Source organism: Hemitrygon akajei, chromosome 4, assembly GCF_048418815.1.
Source record: "Hemitrygon akajei chromosome 4, sHemAka1.3, whole genome shotgun sequence".
Classification (NCBI taxonomy): Eukaryota; Metazoa; Chordata; class Chondrichthyes; order Myliobatiformes; family Dasyatidae; genus Hemitrygon; species Hemitrygon akajei.
The window spans coordinates 20,704,392-20,726,848 of NC_133127.1; the positions used below are offsets into that span (position 1 = coordinate 20,704,392).

A 22,457-nucleotide genomic window follows, 5' to 3' on the forward strand; every position below is an offset into this window, starting at 1 on the left:
GATAATCTGATGACAGCAGCGAAGTAGTTGTTAATAAAATTTTGAATTCGCGTCTTCGTTCCCCTGTGCCTCCTCCCTGATGATGGCAAAGAGAAGAGGGCATGTCCTGAGTGATGGGAGTCGTTCATGTTGGATGCCGTCTTTTTGAGGCATCACCTTTTGAAGACATCCTCGATGCTGGGGAGGCTAGTGCCCTGATGGAGCTGGCTGAGTTTACAACTTTCTGAAGCTTTTTCTGAACCCGTGCAGTGGTTTCCCCCCTCCCCCTCCATAACAGACCGTGATGCAACCAGTTACAATTCTCTCCACGGTACACATGTAGAAATTTGCAATGATGTTTGGCGACATACCAAGTCTCTTTAGACTCCTAATAAAACAGCTGCTGTTATCCCTATTCGTAATTGCATCAATATGTTGGACCTGGTTTAGAACTTCAGAGATGTTGAGAGCCAGGAACTGAAACTACTCACCCTTTCCACTGCTGATCTCTCAATGAGAACTGGTGCGTGTTTCCTCAACTCTCCCTTCCTGAAGTCCGCAATCAGATCTTTGGTCTTACTGACATTGAGAGCAAGGTTGTTTTAAAACCACTCAACCAGCTGACCAGTGATATCTATAGCTGCGACAGGCCATCCCAACTCTTATATTCAGCATTTCAATCTATAGAGGCAAGCATTACTAACCTAACTGAATCAAAGAAATATCATCCTAGTCTGTCTGATGTCACTGTAATCTCCAGCAAGGACCCTTTAGACACAAGTACACATACATTCCTGTGCTAAAAATGAACCACGCCTGAGACATGCCAGGGACAGATGAGATCCATGTCACTCAGAAAGCAGGAGAATGTGGATGGTGTGAAATTCCATGTCTTGTACAGCTGATTCTGGGAGTTGGTCGAGACAGATAAGAAAGTCTTTGTAGGGGATCATGTCAGCTACAAAAATATATCCTGAGCAATGGTTTCCATTCCAGCCCTGCAGGAGAACTGACTAGTTACGTTGAGCTACAGCAATGTGGAACAGAGGTAATCCAGCCCTGGAGAGATACAGAGACAAGCTGGCCTGGAACGGTCCAAGCCAACCCATGCTGGTGACACAAGAGAGTGCAGATGCTGGAATCTGCAGCAGGTCGAGCAGCATCTGTGAGGAGAAAGAAATTGTTGGGAGAGAGGTGTCGGAGCCAGTGCGCTCCACCGGGGGAGGGGGAGCAAAGTGGCACGGCATCTAGGCTGGTGTCAGTGCGGCCCCCTTCCCCCAGTGTTTGACTACAGACCTCTGTGGCATTCATGGCTCGGGTCTGGACTGTTTCTTTGCATGGCTGTATCTTTATCTGCTTGCTATCTTGTAAGTGCTGTGTGACCATTAGTAATGCATTTTGCACCTTGGCCCCGGAGTAACGCTGTCTCGTCTGGCTATATTCCTGGCTATTCGTGTATGGTTGAATGGTGTAATGGTGTAAAATGTACAGTGCATTGCACAGGATCAGCATAAACTACAGAGAGTCAGCTCCATCATGGACACTAGCCTCCCCAACATCCAGGACATCTTCAAGGAGTGATGCCTCAAACATATATTTATATATTTTTTTGTAGTTGTAGAATCAGTTCAGAGTAATGGTGATGGTGATTGAAGTTATCCACCTCATTGCATTGGGCTGAGGCCAGGCTTTGTGCCTATGTGTTTAACTCCTGAATGCTCTTCAAAGTAGCCACTCAACTGCAGTTGGCTCACTACCATCTCACTGAACATAGAACATAGAATAGTACAGCACAGTACAGGCCCTTTTGCCCAAAATGTTGTGCCGACCCTTAAACCCTGCCTCCCATATAACCCCCCACCTTAATTTCCTCCATATACCTGTCTAGTAGTCTCTTAAATTTCACTAGTGTGTCTGCCTCCACCACTGACTCAGGCAGTGCATTCCACACACCAACCACTCCCTGAGTAAAAAACCTTCCTCTAATATCCCCCTTGAACTTCCCACCCCTTACCTTAAAGCCATGTCCTCTTGTATTGAGCAGCGGTGCCCCGGGGAAGAGACGCTCGTTGTCCACTCTATCTATTCCTCTTAATATCTTGTACACCTCTATCATATCTCCTCTCATCCTCCTTCTCTCCAAAGAGTAAAGCCCTAGCTCCCTTAATCTCTGATCATAATGCATACTCTCTAAACCAGGCAGCATCCTGGTAAATCTCCTCTGTACCCTTTCCAATGCTTCCATATCCTTCCTATAGTGAGGCAACCAGAACTGGACACAGTACTCCAAGTGTAGCCTAACCAGACTTTTATAGAGCTGCATCATTACCCCGTGACTCTTAAACTCTATCCTTCAACTTATGAAAGCTAACTTAACCCCATAAGCTTCCTTAACTACCCTATCTACCTGTGAGGCAACTTTCAGGGGTCTGTGGACATGTACCCCCAGATTCCCTCTGCTCCTCCACACTACCAAGTATCCTGCCTCAGGAACTGGATGGGGACAGGCTACCAGTGCTGGTTCAGATGCTGTAAAATGGTGGAGCAGCACGGTAGTGTAGCAGTTAGCATAATGCTTTACAATGCCAGCGACTGGAGGATCAGATTTCAGTTCTTCACACCTTCTGTAGGAAGCTTGTATGACCTCCCCATGACCCCATGGATTTCCCCTGGGTACTACAATTTCTCCCACACTGGTGACCCGGAGTTGAAATGTCACACATACGGCTGCCCCCCCCCACCCCCGCACATCCTTGGATTGTGTTGGCCATTGACACAAACCACGCATTTCACTGCATGTTTTGATGTACATGTGACAAATAAAGCTAATCTTCAAAATCTTTAAAAAATTTAGAAATAAAACTTGTAGCCTGAGGCTCTGCAGTGATCACAGAATTTGGCTGGTCACTGATGCCAGGATTCATTTTTCTCCCCGGTGGGACAGAGTTGAGTTTCTCACTCATTACCCCACTATCGACGATAAGACAAAAAAAAGGCCAAAATATAATTATTTACTAAGATCAAACAAAATGATGCAACACAGACGAACAAAGGCTGGAAATGCAACCAGCAACTTGCATCTAATCTCCTTAGTGAGCTGCCACTGCGTTTGAGTTGACAAAAAGTTTGCAAGTCAACTTAACCACCGGGCCAGAAATAGAAAGTTTGTGATAGAGAATAAGAGAACTTGGCCAAAGAGGTAGAATTTTAGGGGTATGAATGGGATGTAGGAGGCCTAGGGATAGAGAGCCAGTTCAGGTTGTGAGATTAGAAGGTAAAAACTCTGAAGATCAAGTTCAAGTTTATCATTGTCATAGACATGGCGTAAATGCAAAGGGACTTGAGAATCCTTGTGCAGGTAAGGAAGGCAAATGCAATGTTAGTATTAACTTCAAGAGGACTAGGATATGAAAGCAAAACATAATGCTGAGGCTTCATAAGGTGCTGGTTAGACCACCTCTGGAGAATTGTGAGCAGTTTTTTGGCCCTATATCTATGAAAGGATGTGCTGACACTGAAGGGGGTCCAGAGGAGGATTACAAGACTGATTCTAGGGATGAAAGGGTTAAGGCACGAGGAGTACTAGAGGGACTGTGGCATATGTGCTTGCATATTATATAAATTCCTTTTCCCATTCCCAAACCAAATGTTCACCCTTGACCTTCGCCACTGTCATGGTGAGGTTAGGTGCAAACTAGAACAATACCTCATATTCAGCTTGAGTTGCCTACATCCCAGTAGAATGAACATCACATTTTCTAATTTGAGCTAATCCCCATCCTTGGTGTTCCTTCTTCCCTCTTACTGATCCACTCAATTCCTTTGTTCAGCACTTCATTCCCTCCCTGCCCTCTCTCTCATTACCTTCCTCTAACTAGTTCCATCTGACCATCACCCACATACCCATCCATCTGTGATTTGTCCCCTTTGGTTTACCTTTGCTATCTCCTCCCACTCCCCACCTGGCTCCATCTGCCTTTCAGCTCTCCCTTATTTCGTTCCACCTAGCACCTGCCAGTTTCTGTCCCTACCCTCACTCTCCTCTCTTCCACTTGGTTCCACCTACCAAGTCCCATCTGTTTTCACCTACCACATTGGCCTTCATAAATGAAAGTACTGAGTACAGAAATTGAGATGTTATGTTGCAGTTGTACAAGACCCACAGCAGGTGTGAGATCAGTGGTGAAGCCTAACTTGGAATATTGTGTGCGGTTCTGGTCACCTACCCATAGGAAAGATATCAAGAAAATTGAAAGAATATAGAGAAAATTTACATGGATTTTGCCAAGACTTGAGGACCTAAATCATAGGGAAAGGTAGTGTGTCCCAATGGCACCAGAAAGTGGTGACTCTTTAGGTGTAGCTCTTAAGGGAATAATTAAATGGGCTCCTTATCTTAGAAAGGACATTCTGAAACTGGAGAGGGTTCAAAGTAGGTTAACAAAAATGATTCCAGGATTGATTGGCTTGTCATATGAAGAGCGTTTGATGGCTCTAGGCCTGAATTCACTAGAACTCAGAAGAAACCTTATGAATGATGAAAGGCCTTGATAGAGTGGATGTGGAGAGGATGTTTCCAATGGTGAGAGAGTCTAAGACCAGAGGACACAGCCACAGAATAGAGAGGGCTTCCTTTTAGAACAGAGATGTGGAGGAATTTCTTTAGCCAGAGAGTGGTGCATCTATGGAATTCATTGCCCCAGGCAACTGTGGAGGCCAAGTCTTTATGTAAATTTAAGTCAGTTGGTGATAGAATCTTGATTAGTCAGGGCACGAAGGGATATAGCAAGAGGCAGGTGTCTGGGGCTGAAAGTAAAAATGGACCAGCCATGATGAAATGGGGGAGCAGACTCGATGGGACAAATGCCAAATCCTGTTCCTATATCTTGTGGTCTTATTTACCGTAGATTCCGGATTTTAAGCCGCTACTTTTTTCCCACATTTTGAACAGCTTTGAACTTTGCGGCCAATAATCCGAAGCGGCTAATGCAAGGTTTTTTTCATGCCGCCTCGTAAACATTTTGCCTCGTAACAGTAGACCAATAAAATTGATGAGTAGTTCACAGAGGTCCAATGAAATTGTACGATAAATCAAGCGCACTTTCACAATTAAATTATTGTAAATCAGTCATTTGTACTCACCCTCATCAACATGGAAAACACTCGAAGCATTGTGCTACCTACCCTACTTAGTTTAAACTATATTTGTTTTCTGTACTACATCGCGGGATGCTATGACGTCACACCCGGTTTCGCGGCGTCTTGTGGGAAAATGCCGTTTGCGATGAAACGGAAAGGAGGGGGGAGCGCATTACGCGAGCGGCTTTGGATCCGAGCGAACTCTGCTTTTAAATGCCGTTTGCGATAAACGGAAAGGAGGGGGGAGCGGATTACGCGAGCGGCTTTGGATCCGAGCGAACTCTGCTTTTAAGTTAAAGGTATCAATAACTTTTCCTGGTAGGCTGCAGTATATATATTTTTTACCAGTCGTTAGGAGATATTGGAATGTTGTTCAGTAAAGAAGTATACGCAACGTATATTTAAAAGTAGCCGCGTACGGGCACGGTTTGAAAAAAAGCATTTGCAATATGTATTTGTTTTTGTTACCATATGGATTTAATTAAAAGTTAAAAAAATCCTCACGTGTAATATCTTTCTGTGTAAATATCTCATATTACAACGTGGGACACCTGCGGCCGAAAATCCGGTGTGGCCTAAAATCCGGTGCGGCCTTTACATTTAAAAAAATGATTTTATTTCTAAAATTAGTGCCAGCGGCTTAAAATCAGGTGCGCTCTGTAGTCCGGAATCTACGGTAATATTCCTGGTTAGGTCTTCCACAGCTGAAATCAATAGACACTGCCATGGGTAGTTCAGTAAGCAACATTGATTTATTTTATGGAGGGGCCACAGCACAGGATCAGAAAACTCTACAAAGGGTTGCAAAGTTAGCCTCCACAGCATCAAGGATGTCTTCAAAAGACAGTGGCTCAAAAAGACTCATTAAGAACTTTCATCACCTAGGACATTGCTACCATCAGAGAGAAGGTACAGGAGCCTGATGACACATACTCTATGTTTTAAGAACAGCTTCTTCCCCTCTGCCATCAGATTTCTGAAAGGAAAATAAATCAACCCATGAACACTACCTCACAACTTCGCTCTCTTTTTGTACTAATTTAATTGTTATATAAGTATCCATTTCTTATTCTAATTTATAGTATTTTATGTATTATTCTACACTGTTGCTGCAAATCAACAAATTTCACAATGTATGTCAGTGATACTACCTTGAGTCTGAAAGGTTGAATAGGTTAGGACTTTATTCCCTGGAGCATAGAAGAATGAGGAAAGAGTTGATAGAGGCATTCAAAATTATGAGGGGTCTTGATAGGGTAAGTACAAGTAGGCTTTTTCCACTGAGGTTAGTTTAGACCTGAACTAGAAGTCATGGGTTAAGGGTGAAGAGTGAAATGTTTGATGTTTAAGGGAGCCTGAGGGGGGACCTCTTCACTCAGAGAGTAGTGAGAATGCAGAATTAGCTACCAGCAGAAGTGGTGGCTATCAACATTTAAGACAAATTTGGGCAAGTACATGGATGAGATTTTGTATGGAGGACATTGGTCCCAGTGTGAGTCGATGGGACTAGGCAGATCAATAGCATGATATGGACTAAAGAGGCTAAAGTCACTTTAAAGTCACTGTAGAGACTCTATGACTTACCAGCCCCTTCCTCACCCTCTTCTTACCTCTTTAAAGTGTCTCCCTTCTCTCTACACTCACAATCCTGATGAAAGTCTTCACTATCTATATCATCTCTTTGCTTCCACAGATGCTGCTCAACTTGCTGAGGTCTTCTGGCAGTTTATTTTTTATATACACGTTCCCTATCAATCCCAGTACGAAGACCCAAAGATCTGAGAGTTCACATTATGCTTCCCTGTGGCATGCTAGAGATTCCATCATGTTAAACCATGGAAGAACATCCAGCCCGTGGCTTACTGAAAGTGGCTGCACAGGTTGACAGGGTGGTAAAGAAGGCGTATGGCATGCTTGCCTTTCTTAATCGATTCAATTATAAGAGGCACCGATGCAGAGGGGACCTCTTCCATAGAGTTGAAAAAGTGAGAGGGAGAAAGTTCAAAGAAGACATGCAAGTTTTTTACACAGAGGGTGGCGGATGCCTGGAATATGCTGCCAGTGGCGATGGTGGAAGCATTTACCATACAGGTATTTCAGAGGCTTGTAGGCACGTGAATGTGCAGACAATGGAGGGTTATGGACCATAAGGTATAAGAGCAGAATTAGACCATTTAGCCCATCGAGTCTGATCTGCCATTTCATCATGGCTGATCCAGTTTTCTACTCAGCCCCAATCTCCTGCTTTCTCCCCAAATTCCTTCATGCTCTGACCTCTGCCTTAAATATACATAAAGTCTTTACCTCAACACCTACCTGTAGCAAAGAGTTCCATGCATATACTACTCTTTGGTTAAAGAAATTCCTTCTGAAAGGACGCCCCTCTATTTTGAAGCTGTGTCCTCTGGTCTTGGACTCTCCCACCATTGGAAACATCCTCTGCACATCCACTCTATCAAGGCCTTTCACCATTCGATAGGTTTCAATGAGGTCATCCCTCATTTTTTTGAATTCTATTGAATACAGGCCCAGAGCATTCAGGCGCTCTTCATATGACAAGCCATTCAATCCTGGATTCATTTTCATGAACCTCCTTTGAACACTCTCCAGTTTCAGCAAACCCTGTCTAAGATAAGAGGCCCAAACCTGCTCAAAATACTCCAAATGAGGCTTCACCAGTGCTTTATAAATTTCAACATTACGTCCTTGCTTATACATTCTACTCCTCTTGAGATGAATGTTAACATTGCATTTGCCTTCCTCACCACAGACTCAACCCGCAAATTAACCTTTGGGGAATCCTGCACAAGTCCCTTTGCACCTCAGTTTTTTTGTATTTTCTCTCCATTTAGAAAATAATCAACCCTTTCATTTCTTCTACCAAAGTGTGTGACCATGCACTTCCCAACACTGTAATTTATCTGCCATTTCTTTGCTCATTCTCCTAATCTGTCTAAGTCCTTCTGTAGCCTCTCTACTTTCTCAAAACTAGCTGCCCTTCACCTATCTCATACCACCTGCAGACTTTGTAAAAAAGCCACTAATTCCATCATTCAAATCATTAACATAAAAAGAATAGGTCCTAACACAGATCCCTGTAGAACACCAGTAGTTACTAGTAGCCAGCCAGAAAAGGCTCTCTTTATTCTCACTCCTTGCCTACTGCCAATCAGCCACTGCCTTATCCGTACTAGAAGCTTCCCTGTAACACCATGAGCTCGTAGTTTGTTAAGCAGCTTCATCTGCAGCACCTTGTCAAAAGCCTTCTGAAAGTCAGTCAACCAATCAACATCAACATCAACCAATTCTCCTTCGTCTATCCTGCTTGTTATTTCTTCAAGGAATTCCAACAGATTTGTCAGGCAAGATTTTCCATGCTGACTATGGCCTATTTTATCATGTGCCTCCAAGTCTCCCGAGACCTCATCCTTATTAATCGACTCCAACATCTTCCCAACCACTGAGGTCAGACTAACCAGCCTATAGTTTTCTTTCTTCTGCCTCTCTCACTTCTTGAAGAGTGGAGTGACATTTGCAACTTTCCATTTTTCTGGAACTATTCTAGAATCTAGTGATTCTTGAAAGATCATTACTAATGCCTCCACAATCTCTTCAGCCACCTCTTTCAGAACTCTGGGATGTACACCATCTAGTCCAGGTGACTTATCTACCTTCAGACCTTTCAGTTTCCCAAGAACCTTCTCTCTAGTAACTTCACACATTTCATGGACCCTCACACCTGGAACCCACCATACTTCTAGTGTCTTCCACAGTGAAGATTGATCCAAAGATTAGTTCATCTGCCATTTTGTTGCCCCCATTACTACATCTCCTGTATCGTTTTCCAGTGGTCCGATACTCACTCTTGCCTCTTATGTATTTGAAGAAACCTTTTGCATCTTCTTTAATATTATTGGCTGGTTTACTTTCATATTCCATCTTTACCTTGTTAATTACTTTTTTAGTAGCCTTCTGTTGGTTTTTAAAAGCTTCTCAATCCCGTAACTTCCCACAAATTTTTGCTCTGTTGGTTTTGACTTCTCTTGTTAGCCACAGTTGTATCGTCTTTCCTTTAGAATACTTCTTCCTTTTCAGGATGTATATATTCAGCGCCTTCCAAGTTGCTTCCAGAAATTCCAGCCATTGCCGATCTGCTGTCATCCCTGCCAGGGTGACAACGCACAGACAGAAGCGATGAGGTCTCATTAGCTTAATTACCTTGTGACCATGCTGTACTGCTCTTTGTTCTGAGTTCTACGAGCAGGGTTTTCTCTGCTGTGTCCTGGCTGACAATGAAAGCCCGACACAAGACAGGAGCAGGTTCGTACAATGCGGTTCACGGGAACTCGCAGTGCCCACACTGGCTACCACATTCCCTATGTTCTAGTGTGAAACTGCATCAGTCATTTAGTCTATGATCCACACTTGACCTCTCTGTAAAAGGGCCAACGAACACTTGCAAGTTTGTGCTAGGGCAGCTCTCAGGGCTGTTACAGAAACATAACCCGTTAGTGAAATCCTGCCAGGTCAAAGCTGCTCGGGGGTGGAAACCAACTTCTAAATAGTGCGGCTTTATGGAGATACTCACTATTCTCAGTGAGAGGGGGTAACTTAGTGTGACAACACCCGAAGTGCAAATTGAGTCAAAGTCAAGTTTATAGTCACATGTACATGTATGTACAGATGCATGAAAAACATACTGCAGCAGTACTACAGGCACACAGCACCGGGGCATGAGTCCAAAACTAGGGGGCATAGGTTTAGGGTGAGCGGGGAAAAATGTAAAAGTGCCCTGAGGAGCAATTTTCATGCAGAGCATGCTGGGTGTATAGAGTGAACTGCCAGGGGAAGTGGCTGAGGCGGGTACAATAGTATAACCTAACCAGCACTTGGATAGGTACGTGGCAGGGTAGGGCTTAGAGGGGTACGGACTGAACATAGGAAAATGGGACTAGCTATGTGGGCACCATAGTCAGCAGGAAATATTGCAGCTGAAGGGCCTGTATCTATGCTGCATTGCTCTATAAATTTCCCCTCGGACAACTATGACACAAAATTTGTCACCAAGCCACAGCGGATGGACTCGAGGCAGATTTAAGAAGTTATTTGAGGGGAACATCCCAGAGAGAAAGAGGCCAACATGGAGAGCGTTAGGGTAGGGACTCCAGAGTTTTGGGCTCTGGCTGCTACTGGGAGAATCCATGGAGGGATCTGACACCGAATGTGAAACATCAAGATGTTCCTCAGCAACAGCAAGCAGAGGGGTGATGAGTGACCGGGACTTGGTTCAGGCAGCACAGTTCAGAATGACAAGTCTTTGGAGGGAGAATAAGGCCAGAAGCCCACTGAAATGATCAAGTCTGGCTACAAAACCATGGCTGAGGGGCCAATACACACAGGAGCACCAGGAGAGGTTTGCGTATCCATGTTTGCAGTAGGGTATGAAACCAGAACCATTGAAAAGCAGATGCAGTTCCTACTGAGACAATGGATAGCTTCCATTTCTCAGGTAAAGTGGCCTTGACGTCTACATGCAAGCGTTTCATCATGAGGAAGTGAATGGATTATGTGGGAAGGTGGGTTTGAACGTCCATGGAATGACAGAGCAAGGCTTAGTCGCTACGTGTCATGCTTTACTTCAATATCCACTGATGCTTTGTTTTTGACGTCTTGCCATTCATCTTCCTAAGTAATTCTTTGTGCTGAATGTTTGTAAAGATAAAAGCTGTCTTTATTTGTCACACGCACATTGAAACACACTGTGAAATGTATTGTTTGCATGAACAACCAACACAGGCTGAGGATGAGTTGGGGGCAGATTACGACTGTTGGCATGCTTCCTATGCCAGCATAGTACGCCCACAATTTACTACCCTTAACCTGCACACCTTTGTAATGGGAGAGGAAACCAGAGCACCCGGAGGAAACCCATGTGGTCATGGGGAGAGCGTACAAACTCTTTACAGACGATGGTGGGAATTGAACCCTGATCACTGCACTGGAAAGAGTTACCCTAACCACTACACTAATGTGTCACCCAGGGTTTAAACAGTATCACAGTGAAATGTGGACTCCTCCTTCATTTCTCTCGTTGCAGCCTCACGCAGCAGGTGTGCCATGGGTGCTTCAAGAAGCAGGGGAAGCTCCATCGATGCACCCAGTGCAAGTTCGCCCACTACTGCGACCGCACCTGCCAGAGGGCAGCGTGGACGGAGCACAAGAACGAGTGTACCGCCATCAGGAAGCTCGGCAAGGCCCCCAGCGAGAGCGTCAGGTGAGCCCAAGCTGTTGCCCCTCCTCTTCCCCGCGGTATGGAGGACCTCACCACTCCCTGGAGGCACAGGGTTTCCAAATGGATGGGAATGGGAGAGGCAGGCGATGCTGAGGTCAACAGCATTGCTTAGGTTCTCACAAATACACGGAGTTTAATCTGGTCAAGTGTGAGGTGTTTTCACTGTGGGAGGGCACACGTAAAGGGGAAGTACATTTGTTAATGGCAGGGCCCTTAACACTGTTGATGCACAGGGGGATCTTGAGGTCCAGCTCCCTGCAAAAGTACCAGTTCATTTTTCTAAGAGGTTCTCTGACATATTGATCCTTATCACGTCTCATTGAAACCTACTGAATATTGAAAGGCCTAGATAGAGTGGATATGGAGAAAATGTCTCCTATCGTTGGGGAATCTTGGACGAGAGGGCACAGCCTCAGGATAGAGGGACGTCCATTTAGAACAGAGATAATGAGGAATTTTTTCAGCCAGAGGGTAGTGAATCTGCGGAATTCTTTGGCACAGACAGCTGTGGAGGCCAAAACAGAGGTTGGTAAATTCTTAGAGCAAACGTGAGGAAATCTGCAGATGCTGGAAATTCAAACAACAACACACACAAAATGCTGGTAGAACACAGCAGGCCAGGCAACATCTATAGGGAGAAGCGCTGTTGACGTTTCAGGCCGAGACCCTTCATCCTCCCTATAGCGCTTCTCCCTATAGATGCTACCTGGCCTGCTGTGTTCTACCAGCATTTTGTGTGTGTTGCTGTTGGTAGATTCTTGATTAGTTGGGTCATTAAAGGTTACAGGGAGAAGGCAGGAGAATGGGGTTGAGAGGGGTAATAAATCAGCTATATTAGACTGGTGAAGCAGACTTGATGGGCCAAATATCCTAACTCTACTCCTACGCCTGATGGTCTAAGATTGGTTCCAATATCCTTTAGAGAGAGAAAAAAAGATTTTAATAGTTGTGAAGATTCCATAATAGCATAATTTTAAAAAAACAAAAATTAGTCATTTTTGTAGATGAAGTTATTGGAATTTGTAAAACACTGCCAGAGTGAGCAATGGAAGCAACTCTACAATTATGCTAACAGGGACTTGGATAAATACTTGTAAAGTATTGTGTGTGATCCATAACTCTGCACCGTCCTTAGACTGGCCTCCCATATCCTGTGGAGGATGAGGAGAGAAGGAGATATTGTCTCTGAGGATCGCCTCACGTCCATTGAGAACCTGCAAGACCATCTGGATGACCTCAGTGAGGAAGAGAAGAAGCAGCTGACTCTGGATATTGAGGTCTTCCAGAAGTACTGGGACTCCAGTGACCAGCAAGTTGGCACACAGTCCATATCACACATTTTTGGAGTGGTAAGTAGTGTGAAATTGTAAAAGAAATCATTCCTGACCTGAGCATTCTTGAAAAACAGTTGCTGCTTTGGTAAATTTGATTATACTGTACTTTCATAGAATAAGGAAAAAAGGCCCTTCAGCCCAACAATATCATGCTGAGCATCAAACACCTATTTACACTGGTCCCAGTTTGCTCTTGCACTAATCCCCATCAACTTCCCCTGAGGTTCTACCACATGTACACACCCTGGGCAATTTACACTGTTCATTTTACCTACCAAACTTTGTAGCCAAGTTTGCAGACGATACACAAGATAGGTGGAAGGGCAGGTAGTGTTGAGGAAGCAGAGAGTCTGCAGAAGGATATGGATAGATTGGGAGAATAAGCAGAGAAGTGGCAGATGGGACTATGGTGTAGGGAAGTGTATGGTTATGGACTTTGGTAGAAGGAATAGAGGCATAGAACATTTTCTAAACAGCGAGAAAATTCAACAATTGGATGTGTAAAGGGACTTGGGAGTCCTTTTGCAGGATTCCCTAAAGGTTAATTTGCAGTTTGAGTCAGTGGTGAGGAAGGCAAATGCAATGTTAGCATTCATTTCAAGAGGACTTGAATACAAGAGAAGGATGTGATGCTGATGCTTGATAAGGCATTGGTCAGACCGCACCTGGAGTATCGTGAACTGTTTTGGGAAACTAATCGAAGAAAAGACGTGATGGCATTGGAGAGGGCCCAGAGGAGATTCGGGAGAATGATTCTGGGAATGAAAGGGCTGGCGTATTTGAAGCATTTAATGGTTCTGGGCCTGCACCCTGGAAGAGAAGCAGCAGCTGACACTGGATGTTGAGGTCTTCCAGAAGTACTGGGACTCCAGCGAGCAGCAAGTTGGCACACAGTCCATATCACACATTTTTGGAGTGGTAAGTAGTGTGTATTCTTCAAAAGAAATCATCCCTAACAAGGAGTTTAGAAGAATGAGGGGGGATCTCATTGAGACCTATGGAAGACCTAGATGGAGTGGATGTGCAGAGGATGTTTTCTATAGTGGGTGAGCCTTGGACCAGAATGCACAGCCTCCGAATAGAGGTACATCCATTTAGAACTGAGATGAGAAGAAATTTCTTTAGCCAGAAGGTGGTGAATCTGTGGAATTCATTGCCACGGATGGCTATGGAGGCCAAATCATTGAGTATAGTAGGGGTATTGAGGGCCAGATTCCTGGTGCAGGCCATTGGGAGTAGGCAGTTTAAATGGTTTCTGGTTGGACTAGATGGGCTGAAAGGCCTGTTTCTGTGCTGTACTTTACTCTGACTTTATGACTCTATATTTAAAGTGGAGATTGATAAGTTGTTGATTAGCCAGGGCATCAAAGATCACAGGGAGAAGGCAGGAGAATGGGGTTGGGATGGATAATAAATCCACCATGATAGAATGGCAGAGCAGACTCGATGGGCCGAGTGGTCTAACTGTGCTCCTATACCTTATGGTCTTTGAAATGTGGAAGCAAGCCAGAAACTCATACATTCACGGGTGGGGTGTGCAGGCACCTCACATGCACGTGTGCACACACACCACCAGAGGTCAGTATTCAACCCAGGTTGCTGAAATAGTGGGGCAGCCGCTAAACTTTCTGCATTGTTAAGTAAATTAACTCAGAATTCCACTAACTCATGGAACTACACAACATATAAACCTTCTCTTTCAGCACATCTTGTTCCCTTGCCAACCAAAGTGTCTACCTGAGCCTTTCCCATTTGCATGTACTTGGTCCATAACCCTCTAAACATTTCCTATCCCTGTATCCATCTAAATTTCTTATAAACATTGTAACTACAACTGGCTCTACCACCTCCTCTGGCAGCTCACCCTCTGTGTGAAAAACATGCTCATGTCTCCTGTTTATTTTTAAGACTTGTTCCACCCTGGACAGTACAATAGTCAGGTTCCCCTCTGCTATCGGTGCTTGTTTGACCCCCAAACTAACTGATGTGATGATCATAGGACTTGGACGTACATCCAGTGCAAGCCCACTTGATTGGCACTCCATCCAGCATTCATCCCTTCACTGGTGGCACAGTGTCTGCACTGTCCAGCACCTACAAAATGAATGGTAGTTACTTGCCCGGGTGACTCAACAACATATCCCAAACCTGTGACCTTTACCACCAAGAGGAACGAGGGCAGCAGATGATCTCAGAACAGTACAGGCCCTTCAGCCCCAATGTTGTGCCGACCCTTTAACCTACCCCAAGATCAATCTTACCCTTCCCTTCCCAGATAGTCCACCATTTTTCTCTCATCCATGTGCCCATCTAAAAATCTCTTTAATGTCCCTTATGTATCTGCCTCTACCACCACCCCTAGCAGAGTGTTCCATGCACCCACCACTCCCTGTGTAAAAAAAACTACCTTTGACATCCTTCCAACACTTTCCTCCAATCACACTAAATTTATGCCCCTTCGTATTAGCCATTTCCACCCTGGGGAAAATGTCTCTGGCTGTCCACTCCATCTATGCCTCTTATCATCTTGTACACTTCTGTCAAGTTACCTCTCATCCTCCTTCACTCCAAAGTTAAAAGACCTAACTTGCTCAAACCTAAATTCATAAAGCATGCCCTCTGGTTGAGGCAGGATCCCGGTAAATCTCCATGGACCTTCTCTAAAGCTTCCACATCCTTCCTATAATGAGGCAATCAATACTGAACACAATATTCCAAGTGTGGTCTAACGAGGGGTTTATAGAGCTGCAACATTACTTCGTGCCTTGAACTCAATCCACCACCCCCCCCCCGACTAATGAAGACTAACACATCATCACTTTCTTAACAATTCTATCAACCTGTGCAACAACTTTGGGGGATCTAAAGATCTTTAATAATATCAATAATATATTACAAGGAAATATGCATCGGTGTGCTTGCTCTTAGAGGTAGCATGTACTAAGTGGGCTTCTCCGTGGATTGTCACCTTGTTGTGGTGGAGTAGCTTGTGTGGTCCTGAGATCCCGAGACCGATGCTGTCTGGAGCTATGCTCCTGGTAGGGTCACTCATGGTGGTAAGGTCGAGGGTGAGGTCCCTGACAAAGAACAATCCAACCAAGACCTCAATGGTGGAACAGGTGGGCGAAGTTACTTCGAACTCAACGGCTGTGAAGGCGGATGAAGGCCGCCACAAATCCATCAGCTCCAATCACCGTGGTTTCCATGCCATTGGAATCAGTTGGTTGATTTGTGAAGCATCGTGTGCTTCTGGGAGTGCAACATCAAGTACACGTTAAACAAATACACGCACAGGCGTCTTCGCTCTGTGCGGAACGAAGACCATCACCCTCGACCTCGAGGGATAGCCACGACAACTAAGTGGGCTGAGTGGCTGTTTTTAAAGGCATAAGAATATATAGAATTGGAGTCACACTTGGAAAGGGAAACAGAGGATGGAAGGGGAGAGCAGAGTGAAGACATCTCACTGGATAGCTCTTTCAACCACTGGGCACTTTCATAACAGAGACGGTTAGAAATTAACCTCATCTCTCTCAGTGGTATTCCCATATCATTCTTCATCTTAGACCAGGATTTCTCAACTGGGGTTCAGCGGAACCACAGCATTGCATGAGAGGTCACTAGGGGTTCCGCAAGAGATTTGATTTTAAAAAAAATCCTTTTTGAACTTGGTGCAATGTGTGATGCTAGCACTGGCAGTGGTGGGCAGAGACTGAGCAGCCCCGTTAGCAATCTCGTTAGAGGTCTCTCAGCCCAGTACCCAGTTCTCTCAGGCAGTGTGCAGTCGGATTGTGTTTATTTGATTGAGACCATTCTCAGTTTTTGATGCGAAATAAGGGGAGGCCATTGATAATTGGTGAGTGCTGTATTACATGGAGGGGAGGGTGGTAGGCTGATGAGGAGCATGAGGTGGGTTTTCCGAGCACTGAATGGACTCACCCAACTTGGGCTGTGACATCAGCCTCTCCCTCCCGAATCATTCCCCCCCAATGCACTGCCAGCTGACTTCTGGGATTGAGGAAGGTTATCAGTCTTAAGTCTTATTGAAAATGACCTGGAAGAACTGCAGAACAAAAATGAACAGTATTTTGTCCCCCTTTTCAACACAAGTGTATGACTGGGTGGGGGACCCTTTCTCTGAATCTTCTGCTCAGCCTGAGAACTTGACTTTGAGAGAAGAGGAAGAACTTTGTGAGCTGCGGTCTGATCGTGCACTCAAGATGAGATTTACTGACTTGCTCCTGGGCAACCTCTGGGTTTCTGTGAAAGGAGAGTATCCTGCCATTCATAGGAAAGCAATGAACATTTTGCTGCAGTTTTCAACTTCTTACATGTGCGAGCAAGCTTTTTTTTGGGTTAAGAAGCATCAAGACTAAGGATAGAAATTGTCCCATTTCAGTTGAAGGTGAAATCTGTGTGTGCTTATCTCAAGTCCGATCCAGAATTGAGTATCTGTGCTGCAAAAAAAAAGCACAGGCCTACACACACAAAATGCTGGAGGAACTCAGCAGGCCAGGCCGTATCCATGGAAAAGAATATTGTCAGCGTTTTGGCAGGACTATATTTGAGGCCTACCCTTGAGCTTGATCACGTCACTTAGTAAGAAAATGTATTTTTCAAAGCCTTGTACAAAATTGTGTCCTCAGCAATATTTTCATTCAAATTGCTTTGGCTTATGGTTTTTAGTAACTTTACTACTCAACAGTGTCAATAAATTTTCATGTTGTAACTGGTATTAATTGAAATCAATTTAGAACCTTTATTAAAATTAAATCTATGGAGCCTTTAGAAAAATTAAATCCCATTTTAGCTTAAGCTGGATATTTAACATAAATTTATTATGCTTGCCTTATAAGTTTTAAAAATTTATGAAAGAAAGAGATTAATTTCAAGAAAGGTTGGCTAAGAATTCATTCTCTACTCAAAAGAGCATTGATAATTATTTTTGTATTATTAGATCTACAACTTACTGATCGCGCTAACGTATGGCGAGCTGTAGATATACTAGTTTTTATGCAGGGGTTCCTTGAGACCTGAAAATTATTTCAAGGGTTGACAACGGCTGATTTAGACACTATTTAGAAATTGTGCCGATTGCTTGCTGAAGTGGTGACTCTCCACTCAGTGATTCCTTGTGAAGAGATAGTATAAATTAACTGCACTTATATTGTGCACAGACTGCTAAATTCAGACAATTGAATTAGAATGCAATGCAGGAATCAATTAACTTACATTCAAAGAATTGCATAGAATTCGTAGCAGAGAAACAGTCCAAATAGTCTACACTTGTGTTAAAATTGCACATTATCGCTCGCAGTTCTCCAGTCTTTACCAAACTTTCAGCTCTTACTCCAATTCTCTTTTTTTCCCCCTTTTCTTACATGTAACATCATTTCTTTTTCAGAATGTTTCCAAACTTTTTTGCTTTCAAAGGCATCCTAACTAATCAATGAATTACAAAACCTCGGAACTGTCTGCAGTTCGGGTTCCAGTCCACCCAATGTGACTTTCCCAAACCTACCAGTGCGGAGAGCGCCATCTGGTGGAGCTCCTGCGTCATCTCAGTTGCTGGGATTTTCAGCACAGGACAGTGATTCACCTCAGAGTCTTCTGGTACAGCACTAAAACACCCGGCTCGTCCGCGCTGAACCAGGTGCCTAGCTAATTTAGTCCCATTAGCCTGTTCTTGGCTCTCTAAACATTTCCTATCCATATACCTGGACAAGTGTCATTTGAAATTGTTGAGGCTTTATAAGGCATTGGAGGCAGAATTGATGGCTTTGAGGACAATGTGAATGTAGGTGGAGGGTGATGCACTATCAATTACTCCAAAAGACTGGAAGTAGAGTAAATACTGAAAGGCTTTTATTAATAGTAAAATGGATCCATGTCCATGCTGTATGTCTGTCCAGGATAGTCGGAGGAGCAGTGACACAATCGTCTTTATTCAGGGGTCTGTGGGAGGAGCCACAGGAGCAGTCAGCAGAGGGGCCTGTCCAGGCAAGTCCAGACAGATAACCCAGTTACAACCTATATACATGGTTTACCACAGAGGGGCAGGTAGTTTTTGAGGAAGCAGAGAAACTACAGAAGGACTTGGACAGATTTGGAGAATGGGCAAGGAAGTGGCAGTGTTGGGAAGTGTATGAACATGCACCTTGGTAGCAGAAATAAAAGTGTAGACAATTTCCTAAATGGGGAGAAAGTTTTTAAAAACCTGAGGTACAAAGGGACTTGGGATTCCCTAAAGGTTAATGTGCAGGTTGAGTCAGTGGTGAGGAGGGCAAATGCAACGTCAGCATTCATCTCGAGAATATAAAAACAATGGTGTAATTTGGAGGCTTTATAAGGCATCGCACTTGGAGTATTGTGATCAGCTTTGGGCTGAGACTGTATTTCAGAGGATTCAAAGAAGGTTCACAAAAATTATTCTGGGATTGAATGGCTTATCAAATGAAGAACATTTGATGACTCTGGGCCTGTACTCACTGGAATTCAGAAAAATGAAGGGGGAATCTCATTGAAACTTATTGACTGATGAAAGGGCTCAACAGAGTAGATGCGGAGATGATGTTTCCTATGGCGGGGAAGTCTAAGACCAGGGGATATAGCCTCAGAATAGGCGAATGTCCATTTAGAATGGAGATGAAGAGGAATATCTTTAGCCAGAGAGTGGTGAATCTGAGTTCATTGCCGAACCGGCTGTGGAGGCCAAGTCATTGGGTATATCTAAGGCAGAGGTTGATAGGGTATGAAAGGACATGAGGAGAAGGCAGAAGATTGGGGCTGAGAGGTGAATGGATCAGCTATGGTGAACTGGTGGAGCAGACTCGATGGGCCAAATGGCCTAATTCTGCTCCTATATCCTATGGCCTTAAAAAGTTATTAAGGCACCAACCTCGGCAGCTTCCTTTGACAGCTCATTCCATATGATTCTGATTCATTTTAGTTTAGAGATACAGCACAGTAACGGGCTCCCTGGCCCCATGAGCCCGTGCCGCCCAGTTACACCCACGTGGCCAAAAACGATAATAACCCAATCATCTTTGGAATACGAGAGGAGACCTGTGCCGTGACAGGGAGAACTTACAGACAACAGTGCAATGGAACCAAGTCACTGGTGCTGTAACAGAGTTACGCTAACGGACAGTACCAAATGTATGGACCAACCAATATGGGGAGAAGTTGTCCAACAGTCTCTTTAGAATCTTTCCCTCCTCACCTTAAACCCATGCCATCTAGTCTTCGATTCCCTTTCCTTGGGAATAAGACTGTGCGTTCATTCTACCTGCACCCCTCATTATTTTATGCACCTCTGTAAGGTCATTGCTCTGTCTCCTATAGGCTTCAAGGAATAAAGTCCTTCCCTACCCAACCTCTCCCTAGAAATCACTTTCAATTCTTGCAGATCTCCTTTGAACCCTTTCTAGCTTATTGATGTCTTTCCCATCAGAGGGTGACCAAAACCGACATAACCCAGCACAAGTACATTAGGCATAGGAGCAGGATTAGGGCATTTGAGAAAATGGGCTTGTTCCGCCATTCCATTCAGAAACCCCATCAACCCCCTTCCTCCGCATTCTTCCCGTAACCTTTATTAATCAAGAACCTATCAACCTCCACTTTAAATATACCGAATGACTTGGACTCCAAAGCCGTCTGAAGCAATGAATTCCACAGATTCACCCCTGGTGACAGAATTTCCTCCTCATCTCCATTTTAAAGGGATGTCCTTCTCATGCAGTGGCAGTTTCCAATGCTATGTCTTGCTTTTTGTGAGTAACTGGTGCAGAGATCAAATGGATTTCTAGAGCTAGGGTTCCAGTGGAGTCTCGCACCTGTTGGAAGTTTAGCAAGAGTCAAGGTTCAAGATTCAAGTTTATTTGCCATGTGTATATTGAAACATATAGTGAAATGCATTGTTTGCATTAGCAACACCACACCCAAGGGTGTGCTGTGAGTCCATGGGTTGTGTTCGGTGATCAGTTTGGTGTGGAGGTGAGTGAAATTATCCACGCTGGTTCAGGTGCCTGATGGTTGAAGGGTAATGACTGTTCCTGAATGTAATGTGGATATGAACCTAATGTGGGAAACCACAACATCAGAACAGTACAGCACTCTTTTCTTAAGCCCATCTCCCCTACCGAGGCATAGGCCACTGACAGCAGCTCGCCAGACACCTCTGTCCCGGGCCAGTCTTTCCAGTTGTCCCCAAGTGTAGCCCAGCCTCGAAGATAACTTCCTCTCCTGAGTGTAAGGTCTTTGGAGCTTCTGTTGGTGTTTCTGTAGCTTTAGATTTTATGGGCTAGGGTTGCTAGGCCCCTTGCCCAACCCTCCTCCTTTCACAGCTGAGCTTGGGATTGTCCGTGATGGAGTTAACAGGATATCAGAGGCATGATGTTTGTGCCAACTGTGCCAATTTTAACTAATCTCATCCACCTACACACGATGTAGATAGTCCAGAAATGTCTGTGTGAGTGTGGTGGACTGAACAGCTTATTTCCTGTGACTCTACGGAAGTTATTCACATCAAAGAAAGCAGCCTGGGATATCTCAAAGGGCACGGGAAGGAGCAAGATTAGTGCAAATCCCTCTCGAAGGGAATGCAAAATTGATCAAAAATTAGAGAAAGTGGGGGAGTGCAGAATTTTGATTGTGTGTTTTTAAACTGCTTGTGTTTAATTCTTCAGATAAACTGCAATGGCTTTACCATCAGTGACCAGCGTGGGCTGCAAGCCGTGGGCGTCGGGTTATTTCCAAACCTCTGCCTGGTGAATCACGACTGCTGGCCAAACTGCACAGTCATGTTGAACAATGGAAAGTGAGTCCACAAAAGAGCTTTACTGAGATAATGCGGTGAAATCAGCTTGCTGGAGATTATCTTTCTGCAATAGGTCAATGTGTCTGAATAGGCAATACTGAACCAAATGCAACGTGAGCAGATGTTAGTTATTAGACCCTGTTCTGCATTATCTAACTAGGTGGTATGGGGGGGGGGGGGGTGGGTGAGTGTTGTTAGTAAAGGGCCATTCGCTCCTCAAGCCTACTCTCCCATTCACTTGGAGTGCAGCTGATCTGCATCATAGAGTCAACAAGTACTACAGCACAGAAATAGGCTCTTCAGCCCATCTAGTTCATGCTGAACTGACATTCTGCCTAGTCTCATTGACTCACACCTGGATGATAGCCTTCCATACTCCTCCCATCCATGTACTTATCCAAACTTCTCTTAAATTTTGAAATCAAATCTACATCCACAACTTCCTCTGGCAGCTCATTCCACATTTGCATCACCCTCTCAATGAAGAGGTCCCCCCCCCCCCTCAGGTCACGTTTCACCCTTAACCTATGACCCCTGGTTCTAGTTTCACTCAGTTTCAGTGGGATGAAAACCTGCTTGTATTTACCCTGTCTATACCCCTCATAATTTTGTATACCTCTATTAAATTTCCCCACATTCTCCAGGGAGTAAAGTTCTAACCTATTCAACCTTTTCCTACAACTCAGTCAAGCATCCTAGGTTCAAACCCTGGCCTCAGTTCCATAACCGTAGAAACATTCTATCAAGGGTATATATATATTAAAAGGTTCTTAACGTGTTAAACACACAGGCCAGTAGCCATAAAACAAGATAGACACTGAAAACTCATACTACCAGACTTAGAGACTCATTCTATAAGCCAATAGAATGGTTGTCTCATATGACAAGATGG

The 22,457-nt window shown here is 44.4% G+C and overlaps 1 protein-coding gene across 2 annotated transcripts in view; it reads left to right on the top strand.

Annotated features, from left to right (window-relative positions):
* smyd1b (SET and MYND domain containing 1b) overlaps nucleotides 1-22,457 on the top strand; it is a 77,215-nt gene that overhangs the window by 25,620 nt on the left and 29,138 nt on the right. For both annotated transcript variants that reach the window (XM_073042140.1, XM_073042141.1), the window contains exons 2-4: nucleotides 11,216-11,392; nucleotides 12,546-12,759; nucleotides 21,435-21,565. In XM_073042140.1, the coding sequence (XP_072898241.1) occupies nucleotides 11,216-11,392; nucleotides 12,546-12,759; nucleotides 21,435-21,565 (522 nt within the window). The remainder of the gene's footprint in view (nucleotides 1-11,215; nucleotides 11,393-12,545; nucleotides 12,760-21,434; nucleotides 21,566-22,457) is intronic.